Source organism: Solanum stenotomum, chromosome 12, assembly GCF_019186545.1.
Source record: "Solanum stenotomum isolate F172 chromosome 12, ASM1918654v1, whole genome shotgun sequence".
In the NCBI taxonomy this organism is placed as follows: Eukaryota; Viridiplantae; Streptophyta; class Magnoliopsida; order Solanales; family Solanaceae; genus Solanum; species Solanum stenotomum.
The window spans coordinates 43,254,229-43,273,284 of record NC_064293.1 but is presented as its reverse complement, the minus strand read 5'-3'; the positions used below and the strand labels follow the sequence as shown (position 1 = coordinate 43,273,284).

At 30.8% G+C, this 19,056-nt stretch overlaps 1 protein-coding gene and 1 pseudogene across 1 annotated transcript; one reads left to right on the top strand and one right to left on the bottom strand.

Annotated features, from left to right (window-relative positions):
- Nucleotides 1-11,733: 11,733 nt before the first annotated feature.
- LOC125847452 (caffeoylshikimate esterase-like) lies at nt 11,734-16,662 on the bottom strand (annotated as a pseudogene).
- A 1,346-nt stretch (nt 16,663-18,008) lies between these two features.
- Nucleotides 18,009-18,568, top strand: LOC125847451 (uncharacterized). The gene is made up of 3 exons (XM_049527069.1): nt 18,009-18,103; nt 18,188-18,227; nt 18,317-18,568. Exons 1-3 carry the CDS (start codon nt 18,009-18,011, stop codon nt 18,566-18,568), a joined length of 387 nt encoding a protein of 128 aa, XP_049383026.1.
- Nucleotides 18,569-19,056: the final 488 nt, after the last annotated feature.

Here is a 19,056-nt window from a genome sequence, read left to right as displayed (position 1 = left end):
ACTTTCACATTGTAGAGTTTATATAGGGAAAAAAAATTGGTTGGTATTTTTTGTTTGCATTTTATCATTTTGGCGTTACAAGATTCAATACCAATAACCATGTGTTGGTTTCCCTTCAAGCAAATTTAATGACCTGTTTGAAAAAAAAATTGAACTATTTTAAATATAGTTGGGAAAAAATAAGCTTTTTAACAGTGTGTGATTATGTGTTGAGTCATGCATGCAGGCATATAATCCCAAAATACTAACTTGCTTCCCTTACTATTTATTCACTCACCTTACCACTCAATTGAAGCACAAAACAATCTTTTCTTTTCCTTCTTTTGCTTTGTTTTCTATGTTTTTTTTCTTCTACTCTCTATAAAATAAAATAAAAAAGATTGACAAAATTTTAATAGAGAACCACAAAACTGAACTACTTTCAACTTCATCCTCAAATATAAACAAACTGTAATAATCTCTTTAACTTGTATGTTAAGTATAAAATAAAACTGACACAGACTTTTAGTACGTTAAAACCTTCATTCAAGACACATTTATCAAGCATGCAGGCATTTAACCTCTAAATTAGCTATTTAAAAGTAATATAAAATTAACTTTTGTGCAATAATTGTGTCAAAAAAATAATGCAACTATTTAAAAGCAGTGTTTAATTAACTTTTGTGCAACAATCGTGTAAAAAATAATATAGTTATTTAAAAGGTAAGTAGAGATTGAAAATGTTGAGGAGGAAATGAAGAGAAAATTGAAATAACGTGTTTTAATTGGAAATTCGAATGAGGAAATTCCGCTATTGGATATAAAGAATTACAAGGAAATCAGATTTATAAACGATTTGGGTGAACTAGGGGATACTAGTTAAAGAAAAAGTTGGTATGAATTTTAATTTTATGTGTTTTGACTTTATTCCCGAAGATGAAGAGAAGTTAATTGAAACCAAGTGTATTGTGCGTGCAGAATCGTTAACCTCTAAATTAGCAAAACACCAAAAAATAAAAAGCAAACTTTCACATTGTAAAGTTAATTCAAGTGAAAAAAAGTGATTGGTATTTTTTATTTGCATTTTATCATGTTGGCGTTACAAGATCAATACCAATTTCCATGTGTTGATTTCCCTCCAAGCAAATTGAATGACCTGTTTGAAAAAATATTAAACTATTTTTTATACAGTGAAAAAAAAATCACCTTGTTAATAGTGTCTGATTATGTACTGAGTCATGCATGCAGGCATATAATCCAAAAATACTATTGCTTCCCTCACTATTTATTCACTCACTTCACCACTCAATTAAAGCACAAAACACTCTTTTCTTTTTTTCCCTTTTTTTCTTCTAATCCCGATAAAATAAAATAAAAAAGATTGACGTAATATTAATAGACAACCACAAACCTAAACTACTTTCAACTTCATCCTCAAATATAAACAAACTGTAATAATCTCTTAACTTGTATGTTAAGTATAAAACAAAACTGACACACACTTTTAGTACTCTAAAACCTTCATTCAAGACACATTTATCGAACATGTTGGCTTTTATCCTCTAAATTAGCTATTTAAAAGCAGTATTAAAATTAACTTTTGTACAATAATTATGTCAAAAAATAATGTAGCTATTTGAAAGCAGTGTTTAATTAAATTTTGTGCAAAAATTGTGTCAAAAATTATAGTTATTTAAAAGATGAAAGTAGAGATTGAAAATATCGAGGAGGAAATGAGAAAATTGGAAAAAAGTACTTCAGTTGGAAACTAGAATGAGGAAATTCCGCTATTGGATATAAAGAATTACGAGGAACTCGAGTTTATAAACGATTTGACGAACTAGGGGATACTAGTTATGAAAATACTGGTATGAAATTTAATTTTATGTTTTTTGACTTTTTTTCCTGAAGAAGAAGAGAAGTTAATTGAAATCACTCTTTCAGTTGTATTGTGCGTGCATATTCTTTAACCACTAAATTAGCAAAACACCAAAAAATAAAAAAGCAAACTTTCACATTGTAAAGTTTATCTAAGTGAAAAAGTGGTTGGTATTTTTTGTTTGTATTTTATCATCTTGGCGTTACAAGATTAAACACCAATTACCATGTGTTGGTTTCCCTTCAAGCAAATTTAATGACCTGTTTGAATTTTTTTTTAAACTATTTTTCATATAGTGGGAGAAAAACCACCTTGTTAATTGTGTGTGATTATGTGTTGAGTCATGCATGCAGACATATAATCCAAAAATACTAAGTTGCTTCCCTCACTATTTATACACTCACTATACCACTCAATTGAAGCACAAAACAATCTTTTCTTTTTCTTTCTTGCTTTGTTTTCTCCCTTTTTTTCTCCTACTTTCTATAAAATAAAATAAAAAAGATTGACGTAATGTTAATAGAGAACCACATAACTGAACTACTTTTAACTTCATCCTCAAATATAAACAAACTGTAATAATATCTTAACTTGTATGTTAAGTATAAAACAAAACTGACACACACTTTCAGTACTCTAAAACCTTCATTCAAGTCACATTTATTGAGCATGTAGGCTTTTAATCTCTAAATTAGCTATTTAAAAGCAGTATTAAATTAACTTTTGTGCAATAATTGTGTCAAAAAAATAATGTAGCTATTTAAAAGCAGTTTTAATTAACTTTTGTGCAACAATCGTGTCAAAAATAATATAGTTATTTAAAAGGTGAAAGTAGAGATTGAAAATGTTGAGGAGGAAATGAAGAGAAAATTGAAAAAAAGTACTTCAGTTGAAAACTCGAAAGAGGAAATTTCGCTATTGTGTATAAAGAATTATGAGAAATTCAGATTTATAATCGATTTGGGCGAACTAGGGGATACTAGTTTTGAAAATGCTGGTATGAATTTTAATTTTATGTTTTTTGACCTTTTTCGTGAAGATGAAGATAAATTAATTGAAATCACTCTATCAATTGTATTGTGCGTGCAAAATCTCTAACTTCTAAATTAGCAAAACACCAAAAAATAAAAAGCAAACTTTATTTTTTGTTTGTATTTTATCATCTTGGTGTTACAAGATTCAACACCAATTACCATGTGTTGGTTTCCTTCAAGCAAATTTAATGACCTATTTGACTATTGTTTTTAACTATATTTAATAAAGTGGGAAAAAAACCATCATGTTAATAGTGTGTAATTATGTGCTAAGTCAGGCATGCATGCATATAATTCAAAAATACTAAGTTGCTTTCCTCACTATTTATACACTCACTTCACCACTCAATTGAAGCACAAAACAATCTTTCTTTTTCCTTTGCTTTGTTTTCTCTTTTTTTTCTTTTACTCTCTATAAAATAAAATAAAAAATATTGACGAATTGTTAATAGAGAACCATAAAACTAAACTACTTTCAACTTCATCCTGAAATATAAATAAATTGTAATAATCTCTTAACTTGTATGTTAAGTAGAAAACAAAACTGACACACACTTTTAGTACTCTAAAACCTTCATTCAAGACACATATATCAAACATGTAAGCTTTTAACCTCTAAATTAGTTATTTAAAAGCAATATTAAATTTAACTTTTGTGCAATAATTGTGTCAAAAAAATAATGTAGCTATTTAAAAGCAGTTTTAATTAACTTTTATGCAACAATCGTGTCAAAAATAATATAGTTATTTAAAAGGTGAAAGTAGAGATTGAAAATGTTGAGGAGGAAATGAAGAGAAAATTGAAAAAAAGTACTTCAGTTGAAAACTCGAAAGAGGAAATTTCGCTATTGTGTATAAAGAATTATGAGAAATTCAGATTTATAATCGATTTGGGCGAACTAGGGGATAGTAGTTATGAAAATGCTGGTATGAATTTTAATTTTATGTTTTTTGACCTTTTTCATGAAGATGAAGATAAGTTAATTGAAATCACTCTATCAGTTGTATTGTGCGTGCAAAATCTCTAACTTCTAAATTAGCAAAACACCAAAAAATAAAAAGCAAACTTTAACATTGTAAAGTTAATCTAAGTGAAAAAGTGGTTGGTATTTTTTGTTTGTATTTTATCATCTTGGTGTTACAAGATTCAACACCAATTACCATGTGTTGGTTTCCCTTCAAGCAAATTTAATGACCTATTTGATTATTGTTTTTAACTATATTTAATAAAGTGGGAAAAAAACCATCATGTTAATTGTGTGTAATTATGTGCTAAGTCAGGCATGCATGCATATAATTCAAAAATACTAAGTTGCTTTCCTCGCTATTTATACACTCACTTCACCACTCAATTGAAGCACAAAACAATCTTTCTTTTTCCTTTGCTTTGTTTTCTCTTTTTTTCTTTTACTCTCTATAAAATAAAATAAAAAATATTGACGAATTGTTAATAGAGAACCATAAAACTAAACTACTTTCAACTTCATCCTGAAATATAAATAAATTGTAATAATCTCTTAACTTGTATGTTAAGTAGAAAACAAAACTGACACACACTTTTAGTACTCTAAAACCTTCATTCAAGACACATATATCAAACATGTAGGCTTTTAACCTCTAAATTAGCTATTTAAAAGCATTATTAAAATTAGGTTATGTGCAATAATTGTGTCAAAAAAATAATGTAGCTATTTGAAAGCAGTGTTTAATTAACTTTTGTGCAAAAATTGTGTCAAAAATTATATAGTTATTTAAAAGATGAAAGTAGAGATTCAAAATGTCAAGGAGGATTGGAAAAAAGAACTTCAGTTGGAAACTCAAAAGAGGAAATTCCGCTATTGGATATAAAGAATTACGAGGAACTTGAATTTATAAATGATTTGACGAACTAAGGGATACTAGTTATGAAAATACTGGTATGAATTTTAATTCTATGTTTTTTGACTTTTTTTCCTGAAGATGAAGAGAAGTTAATAGAAATCACTCTATCAGTTGTATTGTGCGTGCAGAATCTCTAACTTCTAAATTAGCAAAACACCAAAAAATAAAAAGCAAACTTTAACATTGTAAAGTTAATCAAGTGAAAAAGTGGTTGGTATTTTTTGTTTGTATTTTATCATCTTGGTGTTACAAGATTCAACACCAATTACCATGTGTTGGTTTCCCTTCAAGCAAATTTAATGACCTGTTTGAATTTTTTTTAAAACTATTTTTCATATAGTGGGAGAAAAACCACCTTGTTAATTGTGTGTGATTATGTGCTGAGTCATGCATGCAGGCATATAATCCAAAAATACTAAGTTGCTTCCCTCACTATTTATACACTCACTATACCACTCAATTGAAGCACAAAACAATCTTTTCTTTTTCTTTCTTTGCTTTGTTTTCTCCCTTTTTTTCTTCTACTTTCTATAAAATAAAATAAAAAAGATTGACGTAATGTTAATAGAGAACCACATAACTGAACTACTTTCAACTTTATCCTCAAATATAAACAAAGTGTAGTAATATCTTAACTTGTATGTTAAGTATAAAACAAAACTGACACACACTTTCAGTACTCCAAAACCTTCATTCAAGTCACATTTATTGACCATGTAGGCTTTTAACCTCTAAATTAGCTATTTAAAAGCAGTATTAAATTAACTTTTGTGCAATAATTGTGTCAAAAAAATAATGTAGCTATTTAAAAGCAGTTTTAATTAACTTTTGTGCAACAATCGTGTCAAAAATTATATAGTTATTTAAAAGGTGAAAGTAGAGATTGAAAATGTTGAGGAGGAAATGAAGAGAAAAATGAAATAAAGTATTTCAATTGGAAACTCGAAAGAGGAAATTTAGCTATTGTGTATAAAGAATTATGAGGAATTCAGATTTATAATCGATTTGGGCGAACTAGGGGATACTAGTTATGAAAATGCTGGTATGAATTTTAATTTTATATTTTTTGACCTTTTTCCTGAAGATGAAGATAAGTTAATGGAAAATCATACTTTCAAGTGTATTGTGCGTGCAGAATCATTAACCTCTTAAGTAGCAAAACACCAAAAAATAAAAAGGAAACTTTCACATTGTAAAGTTAATCCATGTGAAAAAACAGTGGTTGGTATTTTTTGTTTGCATTTTATCATGTTGGCGCTACAAGATTCAATAACAATTACCTTGTGTTGGTTTCCCTTCAAGCAAATTTAATAACCTATTGGATTATTATTTTTAACTATTTTTAATAAAGTGAGAAAAAAACCACCATGTTAATAGTGTGTAATTATGTGCTAAGTTAGGCATGCATGCATATAATTCAAAAATACTAAGTTGCTTTCCTAACTATTTATACACTCACTTCACCACTCGAAGCACAAAACAATCTTTTTTTCTTCCTTTGCTTTGTTTTCTCCCTTTTTTTCTTCTACTCTCTATAAAATAAAATAAAAAAGATTGACGAATTGTTAATAGAGAACCAAAAAGCTGAACTACTTTCAACTTCATCCTCAAGTATAAACAAATTGTAATAATCTCTTAACTTGTATGTTAAATATAAAACAAAACTGACACACACTTTTAGTACTCTAAAACCTTCATTCAAGACACATTTATCGAACATGTAGGCTTTTAACCTCTAAATTAGCTATTTAAAAGCAGTATTAAAATTAAATTTTGTGCAATAATTGTGTTTAAAAATAATGTAGCTATTTGAAAGCGTGTTTAATTAACTTTTGTGCAAAAATTGTGTCAAAAATTATATAGTTATTTAAAAGATGAAAGTAGAGATTGAAAATGTCGAGGAAGATTGGAAAAAAGAACTTCAATTGAAAACTAGAAAGAGGAAATTCCGCTATTGGATATAAAGAATTACGAGGAACTCGAATTTATAAACGATTTGACGAACTAGGGGATACTAGTTATGAAAATACTGGTATGAATTTTAATTCTTTGTTTTTTGACTTTTTTTCCTGAAGATGAAGAGAAGTTAATTGAAATCACTCTTTCAGTTGTATTGTGCGTGCAGAATCTTTAACCTCTAAATTAGCAAAACACCAAAAAATAAAAAGCAAACTTTCACATTGTAAAGTTAATCTAAGTGAAAAAGTGGTTGGTATTTTTTGTTTGTATTTTATCATCTTGGTGTTACAAGATTCAATACCAATTACCATGCGTTGGTTTCCCTTCAAGCAAATTTAATGACCTGTTTGAAAAAAAAAATTAACTATTTTTAATATAGTGGAAAAAAAAACCACCTCGTTAATTGTGTGTTATTATGTGCTGAGTCATGCATGCAGGCATATAATCCAAAAATACTAAGTTGCTTCCCTCACTATTTATACACTCACTTCACCACTCAATTGAATCACAAAACAATCTTTTCTTTTCTTTCTTTGCTTTGTTTTCTCCCTTATTTTCTTCTACTTTCTATAAAATAAAATAAAAAAGATTGACGTAATGTTAACAGAGAACCACATAACTGAACTACTTTCAACTTCATCCTCAAATATAAACAAACTATAATAATATCTTAACTTGTATGTTAAGTATAAAACAAAACTGACACACACTTTCAGTACTCTAAAACCTTTATTCAAGTCACATTTATTGAGCATGTAGGCTTTTAACATCTAAATTAGCTATTTAAAAGCAGTATTGAAATAACTTTTGTGCAATAAATGTGTCAAAAAAATAATGTAGCTATTTGAAAGCAACTTTGATTAACTTTTGTGCAACAATCGTGTCAAAAATTATATGGTTATTTAAAAGGTGAAAGTAGAGATTGAAAATGTTGAGGAAGAAATGAAGAGAAAATTGAAGCAAAGTACTTCAGTTGGAAACTCGAAAGAGGAAATTTAGCTATTGTGTATAAAGAATTATGAGGAATTCAGATTTATAATTTATTTGGGCGAACTAGGGGATACTAGTTATGAAAATGCTGGTATTAATTTTAATTGTATGTTTTTTGACCTTTTTCATGAAGATGAAGATAAGTTAATTGAAATCATTCTTTCAAGTGTATTGTGCGTGCAAAATTATTAACCTCTAAATTAGCAAAACACCAAAAAATAAAAAGGAAGCTTTCACATTGTAAAGTTAATCCAGGTGAAAACAGTGGTTGGTATTTTTTGTTTTCATTTTATCATGTTGGCGCTACAAGATTCAATAACAATTACCTTGTGTTGGTTTCCCTTCAAGCAAATTTAATGACCTGTTTGAATTTTTTTTTAACTATTTTTAATAAAGTGGGAAAAAAATCACCTTGTTAATAGTGTGTAATTATGTGCTAAGTCATGCATGCATGCATATAATTCAAAAATATTAAGTTGCTTTCCTCACTATTTATACACTCACTTTACCACTCAATTGAAGCACAAAACAATCCTTTTTTTTTCCTTTGCTTTGTTTCTCCCTTTTTTTTCTTCTACTCTCTATAAAATAAAATAAAAAAGATTGACGAATTGTTATTAGAGAACCACAAAACTGAACGACTTTCAACTTCATCCTCAAATATATACAAATTGTAATAATCTTTTAAATTGTATGTTAAGTATTAAACAAAACTGACACACACTTTTAGTACTCTAATACCTTCATTCAAGACACATTTATTGAGCATGTAGGCTTTTAACCTCTAAATTAGCTATTTAAAAGCAATATTAAATTAACTTTTGTGCAATAATTGTGTCAAAAAATAATGTAGCTATTTAAAAGCAGTGTTTAATTAACTTTTGTGCAATAATCATGTCAAAAATTATATAGTTATTTAAAAGATGAAAGTAGAGATTGAATATGTTAAGGAGGAAATGAAGAGAAAATTGGGAAAAAGTACTTCAGTTGAAAATTCCGCTATTGGATATAAAGAATTACGAAGAACTCGGATTTATAAACTATTTGGGCAAACTAGGGTATACTAATTATGAAAATATTGGTATGAATTTTAATTTTATGTTTTTTTTGACTTTTTTCCTGAAGATGAAGAAAAGTTAATTGAAATATTCATGTGTATTGTGCGTGCAGAATCTTTAACCTTTAAATGAGCAAAACACCAAAAAATAAAAGGCAAACATTTACATTGTAAAATTAATCTAGGTGAAAAAGTGGTTGGTTTTTTGTTTGCATTTTATCATCTTGGCGTTACAAGATTCAATGCCATTTACCATGTGTTGGTTTCCCTTCAAACAAATTTAATGACCTTTTTGAAAAAATCATTGAACTATTTTTAATACAATGGGAAAAAAAACCACCTTGTTAATAGTGTGTGATTATGTGCAGAGTCATGCATGTAGGCATATAATTCAAAAATACTAAGTTGCTTTCCTCACTATTTATACACTCACTTCACCACTCAATTGAAGCACAAAACAATCTTTTTTTTTTCCTTTGCTTTGTTTTCTCCCTTTTGTTTTTTCTTCTACTCTCTATAAAATTTAAAAAAAAAGATTGACGAATTGTTAATAGAGAACCACAAAATTTAACTACTTTCAACTTCATCCTCAACTATAAACAAATTGTAATAATCTCTTAACTTGTATGTTAAGTATAAAACAAAACTAACACACTTTTAGTACTCTAAAACCTTCAATCAAGACACATTTATTGAGCATGTAGGCTTTTAACCTCTAAATTAGTTATTTAAAAGCAATATTAAATTTAACTTTTGTGCAATAATTGTGTCAAAAAAATAATGTAGCTATCTAAAAGCAGTGTTTAATTAACTTTTGTGCAATAGTCGTGTCAAAACTTATATGGTTATTTAAAAGGTGAAAGTAGAGATTAAATATGTTGAGGAGGAAATGAAGAGAAATTGGAAAAAAGTACTTCAGTTGGAAATTCCACTATTGGATATAAAGAATTACGAAGAACTCGGATTTATAAACGATTTGGGCGAACTAGGGAATACTAATTACGAAAATGCTGGTATGAATTTAAATTTTATGTTTTTTGACTTTTTTCCTGAAGATGAAGAGAAGTTAATTGAAATTTTCAGGTGTACTGTGCGTGCATAATCTTTAACCTCTAAATTAGCAAAACACCAAAAAATAAAAAGCAAACTTTCTCATTGTAAAATTAATCTAGGTGAAAAAGTGGTTGGTATTTTTTGTTTTCATTTTATCATCTTGGCGTACAAGATTCAATACCAATTACCATGTGTTGGTTTCCCTTCAAGCAAATTACTGACCTGTTTGAAAAAATAATTGAACTATTTTTAATACAATGGGAAAAACACCACCTTGTTAATTGTGTGTGATTATGTGTTGAGTCATGCATGTAGGCATATAATCCAAAAATACTAAGTTGCTTCCCCCACTATTTATACACTCACTTCACCCCTCATGAATTGAAGCACAAAACAATCTTTTCTTTTTTTTCCTTTGCTTTGTTTTCTCCCTTTTTTTCTTCTACTCTCTAAAATAAAATAAAAAAGATTGACGTAATGTTAATAGAGAACCACAAAACTGAACTACTTTCAACTTCATCCTCAAATATAAATAAATTGTAATAATCTCTTAACTTGTATGTTAAGTATAAAACAAAACTGACACACTTTTAGTACTCTAAAACTTTCATTCAAGACACATTTATTGAGCATGTAGGAATTTAACCTCTAAATTAGATATTTAAAATCAGTGTTTAATTAACTTTTGTGCAACAATCATGTCAAAAAAAATAATGTAGCTATTTAAAAGCAGTGTTTAATTAAGTTTTGTGCAACAATCGTGTCAAAAAAAATTATGTAGCTATTGAAAATTTGTGTTTAATTAACTTTTGTGCATTAATAGTGTCAAAAAATTTGTATTTTATTTTAAAATGGTGCATAATGAACTTTTGTGCACACCAACCATATCGAAAAAATTATACAATTATCTAAAAACAGTGCTTAATTAACTTTTGTGCACCAACAATGTAAAAAAAGGCCTTTTTATCCTTTTCTACTCTTAGGGGTTACATGTTTAAATACTATGTGCTATTTTCTGATCTGGTAAACTAAAATGACCTTTTTATCCTTTTCGAAAGAACAAGCTCTCTGTAAGCATCAGCTGGCAAATGTGGAGGTCCAGATGCAAACACGACTTGAAGATGTCAATATTATCCCTCTTGTTTTGGTAAACGTATCTAAGAACTCATTTTATATAGTGATAGAAACATGTATCTACACTTTTGATGTACCTTGATGGTCCCTCTTGTCATGTGGAGACTTATTGTTATGCAGAAACTAATTTTATTCAACTAGTTGGTATATAGATCTTTTTATTTTCATTGGGTAATATTATAAAATATAAACCCCATGGTGCTTCCCTCGAAGTGATTTTAAGTCTACCTCCACTTAATCACCTTCAATCATTATATTATCATATCTAAAGAGGGTGCATTTGGTGGTCTAAGACATGGTCACAACTTCTCTATATATGCTACTTGCAACCATGTCAAATGTAATAATTTCTAATCTTTCTAATTATGCATGAACACATACATATTTATCTTCATGTTAGCATTTCTACGACAAGGGAATGCTGACATATCAACCCTTTTTTTTATGACAAGGGAAACCCGCAGCCGTTAGCCTTTGGGTGCACACAAGGTAAAACCCTGCTCCTATGCAATAGTTCGCAAACCACACAGGACAGGTAACCCACACTAGGCAAGTTCGGTGCAACGAGCTCAATCCAGAAGGCAAACCCCTTGCTTTCGCTAGCAAGGGATTTTGAACTTGAGACCTCCAGTATGGAAGTTCCAAGCCCAAACCACTGGGCCACCCCGAAGGGTAAATATTCACATATCAAACTTTAAACAGTTAACACGGTGATGAAGTTTTACACGAATTCAAAAAAACAATTGAAACACGGACACACCTTTTTTAGTAGTCCCTCTATCTCTTTTGTAGCATTCAGTAACTCCAGAGCGGTCAGTGAACAGGGCTTATGTTATACATTATAGGCAGCCTGCACACCGAAGAAATAGGTTATCTCTTATATGAGAAATTGGGCAGGGTGTATCTGCGTATCTAATTATGATGCTCAACATCACTTAATGCAATTGAGATAGGTAACGGAAGCATTCTTGACACAAGCACTATTAGCCTCTAATATTCTGTAACCATCACTTTCCTGATCTCCTAAAACCTATTACTTTTCCGAGCTGATTTATTACAAAAAACAAAGAGATACGTACATATTCTTTCTTCTTTGCATCTCTGACTGCCGACTCTCCTAAATCCTGTGTTCGAACTACGTTGCTTCTTTGTTGGAAGAAACTTTGCGACGCCAACTAAAATTTGTGTAACTAACCATGGTGGAACTATGCTATCTGCAATCTATATGACAAACCACTCATCACTCTATCAAAATCAGAGGCATCAGTAAGAATTGAGAAGCATTTCCAGAGGTATACTTTGCACAGAGGTGCAACAAGAACAGTACCGTTCCAAGCATCAGGTTGCTTCTGGTGCACCTTCAAAGCTATTGCTCCACCCATGGATTCCCCAAATAGGAAGCTTGGTAGATTACAGAACTTTGGCTTTTCTGCAACCAACTATTATCTATCAATTTTTTCTCCAGTAGAGTGTCAAGAAGAATAAGAAAATGCAATGACATTCAATACCAAGTCATCATGTTCGACATTTCGGGCTTGATGCTAGTCAGAATACCAACATTTACACGGAGAACTAGCAACTTGCTTTACATTAGATAATATTTTACATTTTTATCTAATATAGGACGCAGATTTTTCCAGCATGAAACATGGATATAGCACTCTGCAGTCGACAGATAAAGATTCAATGAGGATAATAACAACCAGGAGGATCAAATAAGGTCAGTCATACCCTATGCTTCACAGCTCACGGACATTACTTAATTAGGTCACTCAGATGACCAACATTAACTGGCCCTCATTTTGCCATTCATACAAGTCTCCTTCCCAAAAGAAAGATCATTTTATTTCACTTGTAGGTTAACCCCCGATACTCTCTACTTACTGTAAATGGACAGAAAGCTTCTCCCTATCACTTTTTGTTCATTTTAAAGTTATATGCTTCACTAGTAACATTAGATTATAAAACCTAAAAGTTGATAACAGGTACCTTAATATCCAATTCGGAACAAATTTTTCTTGACAATAATACAGTTTTGACTATACCCTTATACTCTGTCCCCGTCAAAGTAGGACTAAGAAAATGAGCTGTGGGAGTGATTGTTTGGTATATAATGAAGAGGACACACTTCACTAATATTCTAAGAAATTTTTAATATAAATTAGGTTGTTAGTTTCATACAGCTCTGCCACAAGTTTTTGTTGGTCAGAATTTGTTACTACTTTTGTTCTGTAAGCCTTAAGAATTTCATAAATGAACAGTACTAAGATGGTGCTTCACATTTACAGAAGGGTTCCAAAAGTAGCATCAGACTACACAAATTCAGCAGAACACAAAAGCTAACAGCGGTCCTCGGGTTTAAGACACGGTCGAAGGCTCGAAGCCCCTTTATCAGACAGATCTAAAGCATCTTCATTTGACCATTAGTATCAGCTGCTCTATAGGAAAACAAGGAAAGATATACATGCAGGCATATAATCCAAAAATACCAAGTTTCTTCCCTCACTATTTATACTACACTCACTTCACCACTCAATTGAAGCACAAAAAATCTTTTCTTTGTCTTCCTTTGCTTTGTTTTCTCTGTTTTTTTCTTCTACTCTCTATAAAATAAAATAAAAAAGACTGACGTCATGTCATTAAGAAGAATCCATTTAATGATGAAGACAATGAAGAAGGTTATCCAATTGAGTCATACCTTTAACTTTCGAGTAATGCTCAATGACGTCATCAACCAGCTTGTCAAAACTCAGTATGTAACCATGAAGACCTTCTGAAAGCTCAAATCTGGGGTAATCCATTGCAATGACTCCATAACCAAAAGATGCTAATTTCCATGCAATGCCTACAGATAAGGATAGTTATTACAAATTTTGTTACAAAAAGATAACTTGTCTGAGACTTTAAATGCTTTTGCAACCTGCAAACCTTCTCGCTATTACTGATAATATGTAATAAATTTTGGAGCTTATAATCTTATGAACCAAGCATTTTACCTTCCCATATGAGTACGAAACTGTCTCAAAATCAAAATAGAATGTTGATAGCTAAATAAGGAAACTAAATCCCAATTCAATTCTTCTTATGTAATCCTGTCATTCCTATGCTGAATTTCAGTTTACTTAAACTGTTCAACCAATACGAAATTCTCGCATTAGCTCCATCTATTTTTGTTTCTATTTATTTTTATGAGCTCATTTTGAAAAGGAAAAGTAGGAAGAAGTCATAACTTGCTACACTACAAAGTATAGAACAAGCTAACAACATTGACGGTTTAGCAAGGAAAATTAGACAATAAGGCATCAACACATTTCCAACAACATTAGAAAAAAGGAAATAAGAGCATAAGCTTTATCTCCGCCATCTTCAATCCAACATGTGGCACCTGATGCATAGATGGAAGAAGAAATCACTAAAAAAAGCAGAAAAGATAAGTAAGAAACACGTTACTTCCACATAGGGTATCACACCCATGTTGGCACATTCCTCCAATACAGTAAACGACAGAGGTAGAATATGCAGTCTCAACTGTCAATGCTTCCAAAAGCTATAACAAGCTTACGGTAGAAGGTACATTCGCATAGATGACGTACATAAAGTGTGAATTCACTTTGGACCACTGTTAGCAGTTCAAGGGCATTTCAAGACTGATCATTCCCTTTTCTGTCAATTAGTGGTCAATACATTAATGGCACATTTTCCCAAAATCCAGGCAAAAACTTATTTATGGATTTAACAAACCAGAAAGACCGTCAGCAAAATTGGCTTTTTCCATCTACATAAGATCGAATAACTATTAATTCTGCTCATCAATCATCATTCGGTTCCTGAAAAGGTGAAAGGATATCTGGTACGTATATTATCGTAACATAAGTTGGAGATTTATGTATGTCATCATTCCGTTCCTGAAAGGGTGAAATGAGGTATGTTGCTTGTATATTCTTGTAAAGTAAGCATTTATTTGGTTAAAATTGTTTTATGTAGTTTTATGTACGTCATCTTTGCGAACGTACCTTCCACTGTAAGCTTGTTCTATCGCCTTCGTATAAGTTAAGATTTGTATACATAAAATCTCCAACTGCACACTTGTTAAATCTGCCAACTGGTTATAAGAGGCAGTGTGTTTAAAATGGCTGAAAGCACTTCCCTCCAAACAAAAATTCCTTTTTGTTTACTTATCTTTAAGTGTGGAAAATATTCTCTCTGCACACGATTTTCCACCAGAAGAGTGGAAATGACTTCACTCACTTATTGGCGGAAGTAATTTTCCTTTACAAATATCCTAAATCTTACTCCACGTCTCTTACTTCAATTAATGGTTTTTTTCTATATCAACCTTCAATATTCAAATTTATGTCGAAACACTATTCCCATGCCGTATCTTATACACTTTGCAAAATTACCATATATCACCAGACTCTATATTCAATCATACAGTAGAAAATGATTCAAACAAATTATTTTTTAGGGTAAAACATTCCATGACATAGAACTCCATATTAAACGCACCCTAAAGGTAACACATTACACAAATTTGCAGTCTATTGAGTAAGAACCAACAACAACATCAATCTAAGTGTAATCCCACAAGTGGGTCTAGGGAGGAGTGTGGTGTATATGTATCCTTACCCTTACCTTGAGAACATAAAGAGATTGTTTCCAGTTATTGATCAAGAACCATACTACATAAACATACATTCATACTTGGCCTCAGTTGGCAAGTAAACACTCCAACTTTGAGAGTGCATATCAAGGCACCTCAACTGGTGTCAATTGCAACTAAACACTCCAACTAGTCCCTATTGTGTCTTGTGGACACCCGACGTGATGTGACACATAGATTTAGAGGTTTCTAGATGATCATTTTGTAAGTTGGAGTGTTAAACTGACACAGTGGAGACAAGTTTTTAGGAGTCTAGTGTATGTATTCTTTCTTTTATTTATTTTGAGCTTCCTCTTGCTTTCAACTACCCTTTGTTTGTTTCCCTTAGTTGCCTTTTCTCGATCATCAACCACTTTCACTTCCAACTATCCCACTGTCCTCCCCACAACTACTCATAATAATGATGATGATGTACCCCCTCCCGCACTAGACATGCACATGATTCTCAGTGTTCTCCCGGGAGGTGGAGGCGTATACTTAGCTGATCTTGGGAACACCAAATGCCCAAACGGAGTCGTGCACAACAGTTCTGGTGAATTTGATCACAGCACGCCCATGACATTTTTTACTATGCAACTTGGAGGTCATGAAAACCAAGACGTTAGTATAATGTTATCAACTCCAACTTCTAAGCTATGTGCTAAAGAAACTGTTTGGAAAGTTGGTGATTACTTCATAACACTGCATCCACCACCTAGGTTCGTTGTAACTGGTGGTACCTAGGGAATTCCAGGACCTAATACCTTAAATATTGAGAAATATGAGACGGAGAGACCTAATTTTTACAAGTTAAGGTATTTTCGAAATCAATATATGTGTCCAAGTTAATTTATATACACAAATACTTGAGTCACTTGCCGTTTGCATCAAATTCTATCCATATATGAAATTAAAGATGAGAAACCGAGATGAAGAAATTATACCTTTAAATTGAAAGTTGAATATGTTTAAATGCCTCTACAGCACAACGCCTGGCGTCCACATTGTCCATATTTCTTCTGCAATTCTTCTGAAATTTCACCTGATTCCCCATTACGAAGCCCTCCCACTTCTCACTGAAATCAACCTTCTGTTTCCCCAAAAAAACAGAAATCAGATGTACTACTCTCTTCTATTCTTTATTTCAGGCCAAATTGACAAGTGATTGGCCAAGGAATTAGGAGACATACCTCGGGATTTCCGCTCATAAGAAATCACTTCCTTCGCGAATTCTAATTTTGGTAATTTGAATTAATCATCAAATTGAATAATGAAAAATTAACACGGGTCCGAAAAATAATATTTTACTCAAACACATAAGTAGAGAAGTAAAAATATATGGGTAACTGTAGGGTTGTACTCATTAAATTGTTATCGCTTTAAAATTGTAATTGGCTTTTAAAAAAAATAAAAATTTCATACAAGATTCACATGAAGAGGAATGTAATATAGAAAATCCAAAAAAAAAAAAAAAAAACCTCACATTTGATATTTAAATCGGAATGAGTAACAAATTATGTGTTCCATTTTTCTTAATAAAAATCATTATTGCCACAAGAAACGGGATTGTTTGATAGAATGAATAAGAATAACTCTTAACACATTATATTAGTAATGATGATATTAATTACGCTGACATTATTTCTTTATATACTATTTGGTCTGATAAATTAGAAATAGAAGTCCTACATATATTTACAGTCACCCTAGCTCCACACTCTACTTTATAGTTATGTCATTAATCAATTTAATGTATGTGCTGATAATTGACACTCTTTTATTATTAATAAAGCATGAAAATTCATGTTATTAGTAATGCACACCTCAATACATAATAGAATATTTATAATTAATTCATCGGCAATATATATATATATATATATATATATATATATATATACCAAACAAAGCTAATACACTTTCTCAAACAATAATAACTACATCTTAGTTCTAAATAAGTTAGATCAACTCTAACTTCACTTATAAGTAAAACAAATGGATTAATGTTATTCCAAAAATGGATATGAATTAATATTTATTTACTTACTAATACATCTTTCGTTTCATTTTATGTGGCATCATTTGACTTGACATAATATTTAAAAAAAAAAGAAAGATGTTTTAAAATTTTAATCTAAACAATTTTTAGATATTTGTGTTATAAATCATTTCATTAAGAATAATTAATTTTTTTTTAAATTAAACTATTTGTAATTATAGTAAAATGACTTATTTTTAAGCGGACTAAAAAGAAAAGTAACGACGGAGGGAGTGGTTTTTCCATTATTTAATAGGGTCAGATTTCTTATGTTTCCTTCTTCAGTTCTCCATTTCCCATCAGCTCCTACCACCGTTCTCCCCGCCGATTGAACAGGTTTCCGGCAGGTTAAATTTGTGACGATGAATTACGGCAATAATCCTACGTCTCGAGCTGTTTTTCCCGAACAGCGTCGAGAAAATCGCAACTCTAAATGGGTTATACAGCGTCCCTTCAGGTGATTTTGCTTTCTCTTTTTCAGCTTTTTTTTTGTAGCTAGATTGTTAAATGGTTAACATTCTGATTTTCATTTGTTTAACAGTAATCAAGCTGAGATCATGGATTCAAAAGCCACAGCAGAGGTATTAATCGAAAGATTTAAGTTACATTATTGCACTGATGGTGTAAATAATTTATGTTTAATTGTTTGTGTACTTACGTGATGTTACAGGATGTTATAGCTGCAATGCTATCAGCATCAGCATCTCCTCCTTTCTTTAATGGTTCACCGCCTAGCCGACCGATGAATCCATTGATTCATGATGTTCGCTTTGTAAATTATGGAAAACAATTCAACAGTTTATCATCATCAACAACAATCAGTGCATCTACAAGGCCAAAATTACTTGGACAAAATACTCAAGCACCACCTAGAATTGAGGGCTTTGATTCCTCAAAACTCTCATCTGAGTCATCAGTATGAAAGTTTGACTGTAAAATCTGTCCTATTAGGAATAAAGTTTTCCAAAGTTTTATAAGTAAAACAAGAAGACAAAAAGGAAGAGCTGTACATTAATTAGCAATCTAGGGAGTTCTTAAAAAAAAAAAAAATCTTGTATATATTTGTTATGTATATATGCCTTATGTAAGTGTTTTTTATTTTGTTTTTAATGTAAGGAGGTTGATATAAGTGTTTTGTTCTGTTTATTACCTTCTGTAAATGTAATCAAGTGGATTTTCACCACTTTTGACAATTTGAAAATATGTAATATTGTGCAGAATGGTTTCTTCTCCACCCATCTGTTTAGGGTTTTCGTGTGCATCTTCGCACAGATTTCGCACAGATCTCCAGATTGTAAAATATTATCATTTTCATGGCACTGATGAGTATCTTGATTAAGTGTTATTTACCCAATTAACATATAAGTTTCCTTTTCTTCAAATTATCAATGAAGAAGGTTAAGTTTTATT

Coding starts and splice junctions, on each gene's coding strand:
- LOC125847451 (XM_049527069.1), top strand. CDS start 18,009: ATGAATTACGGCAATAATCCTACGTCTCGAGCTGTTTTTCCCGAACAG. Junction 18,104..18,187: donor GTTATACAGCGTCCCTTCAG/GTGATTTTGCTT, acceptor TTTGTTTAACAG/TAATCAAGCTGAGATCATGG. Junction 18,228..18,316: donor ATTCAAAAGCCACAGCAGAG/GTATTAATCGAA, acceptor GTGATGTTACAG/GATGTTATAGCTGCAATGCT.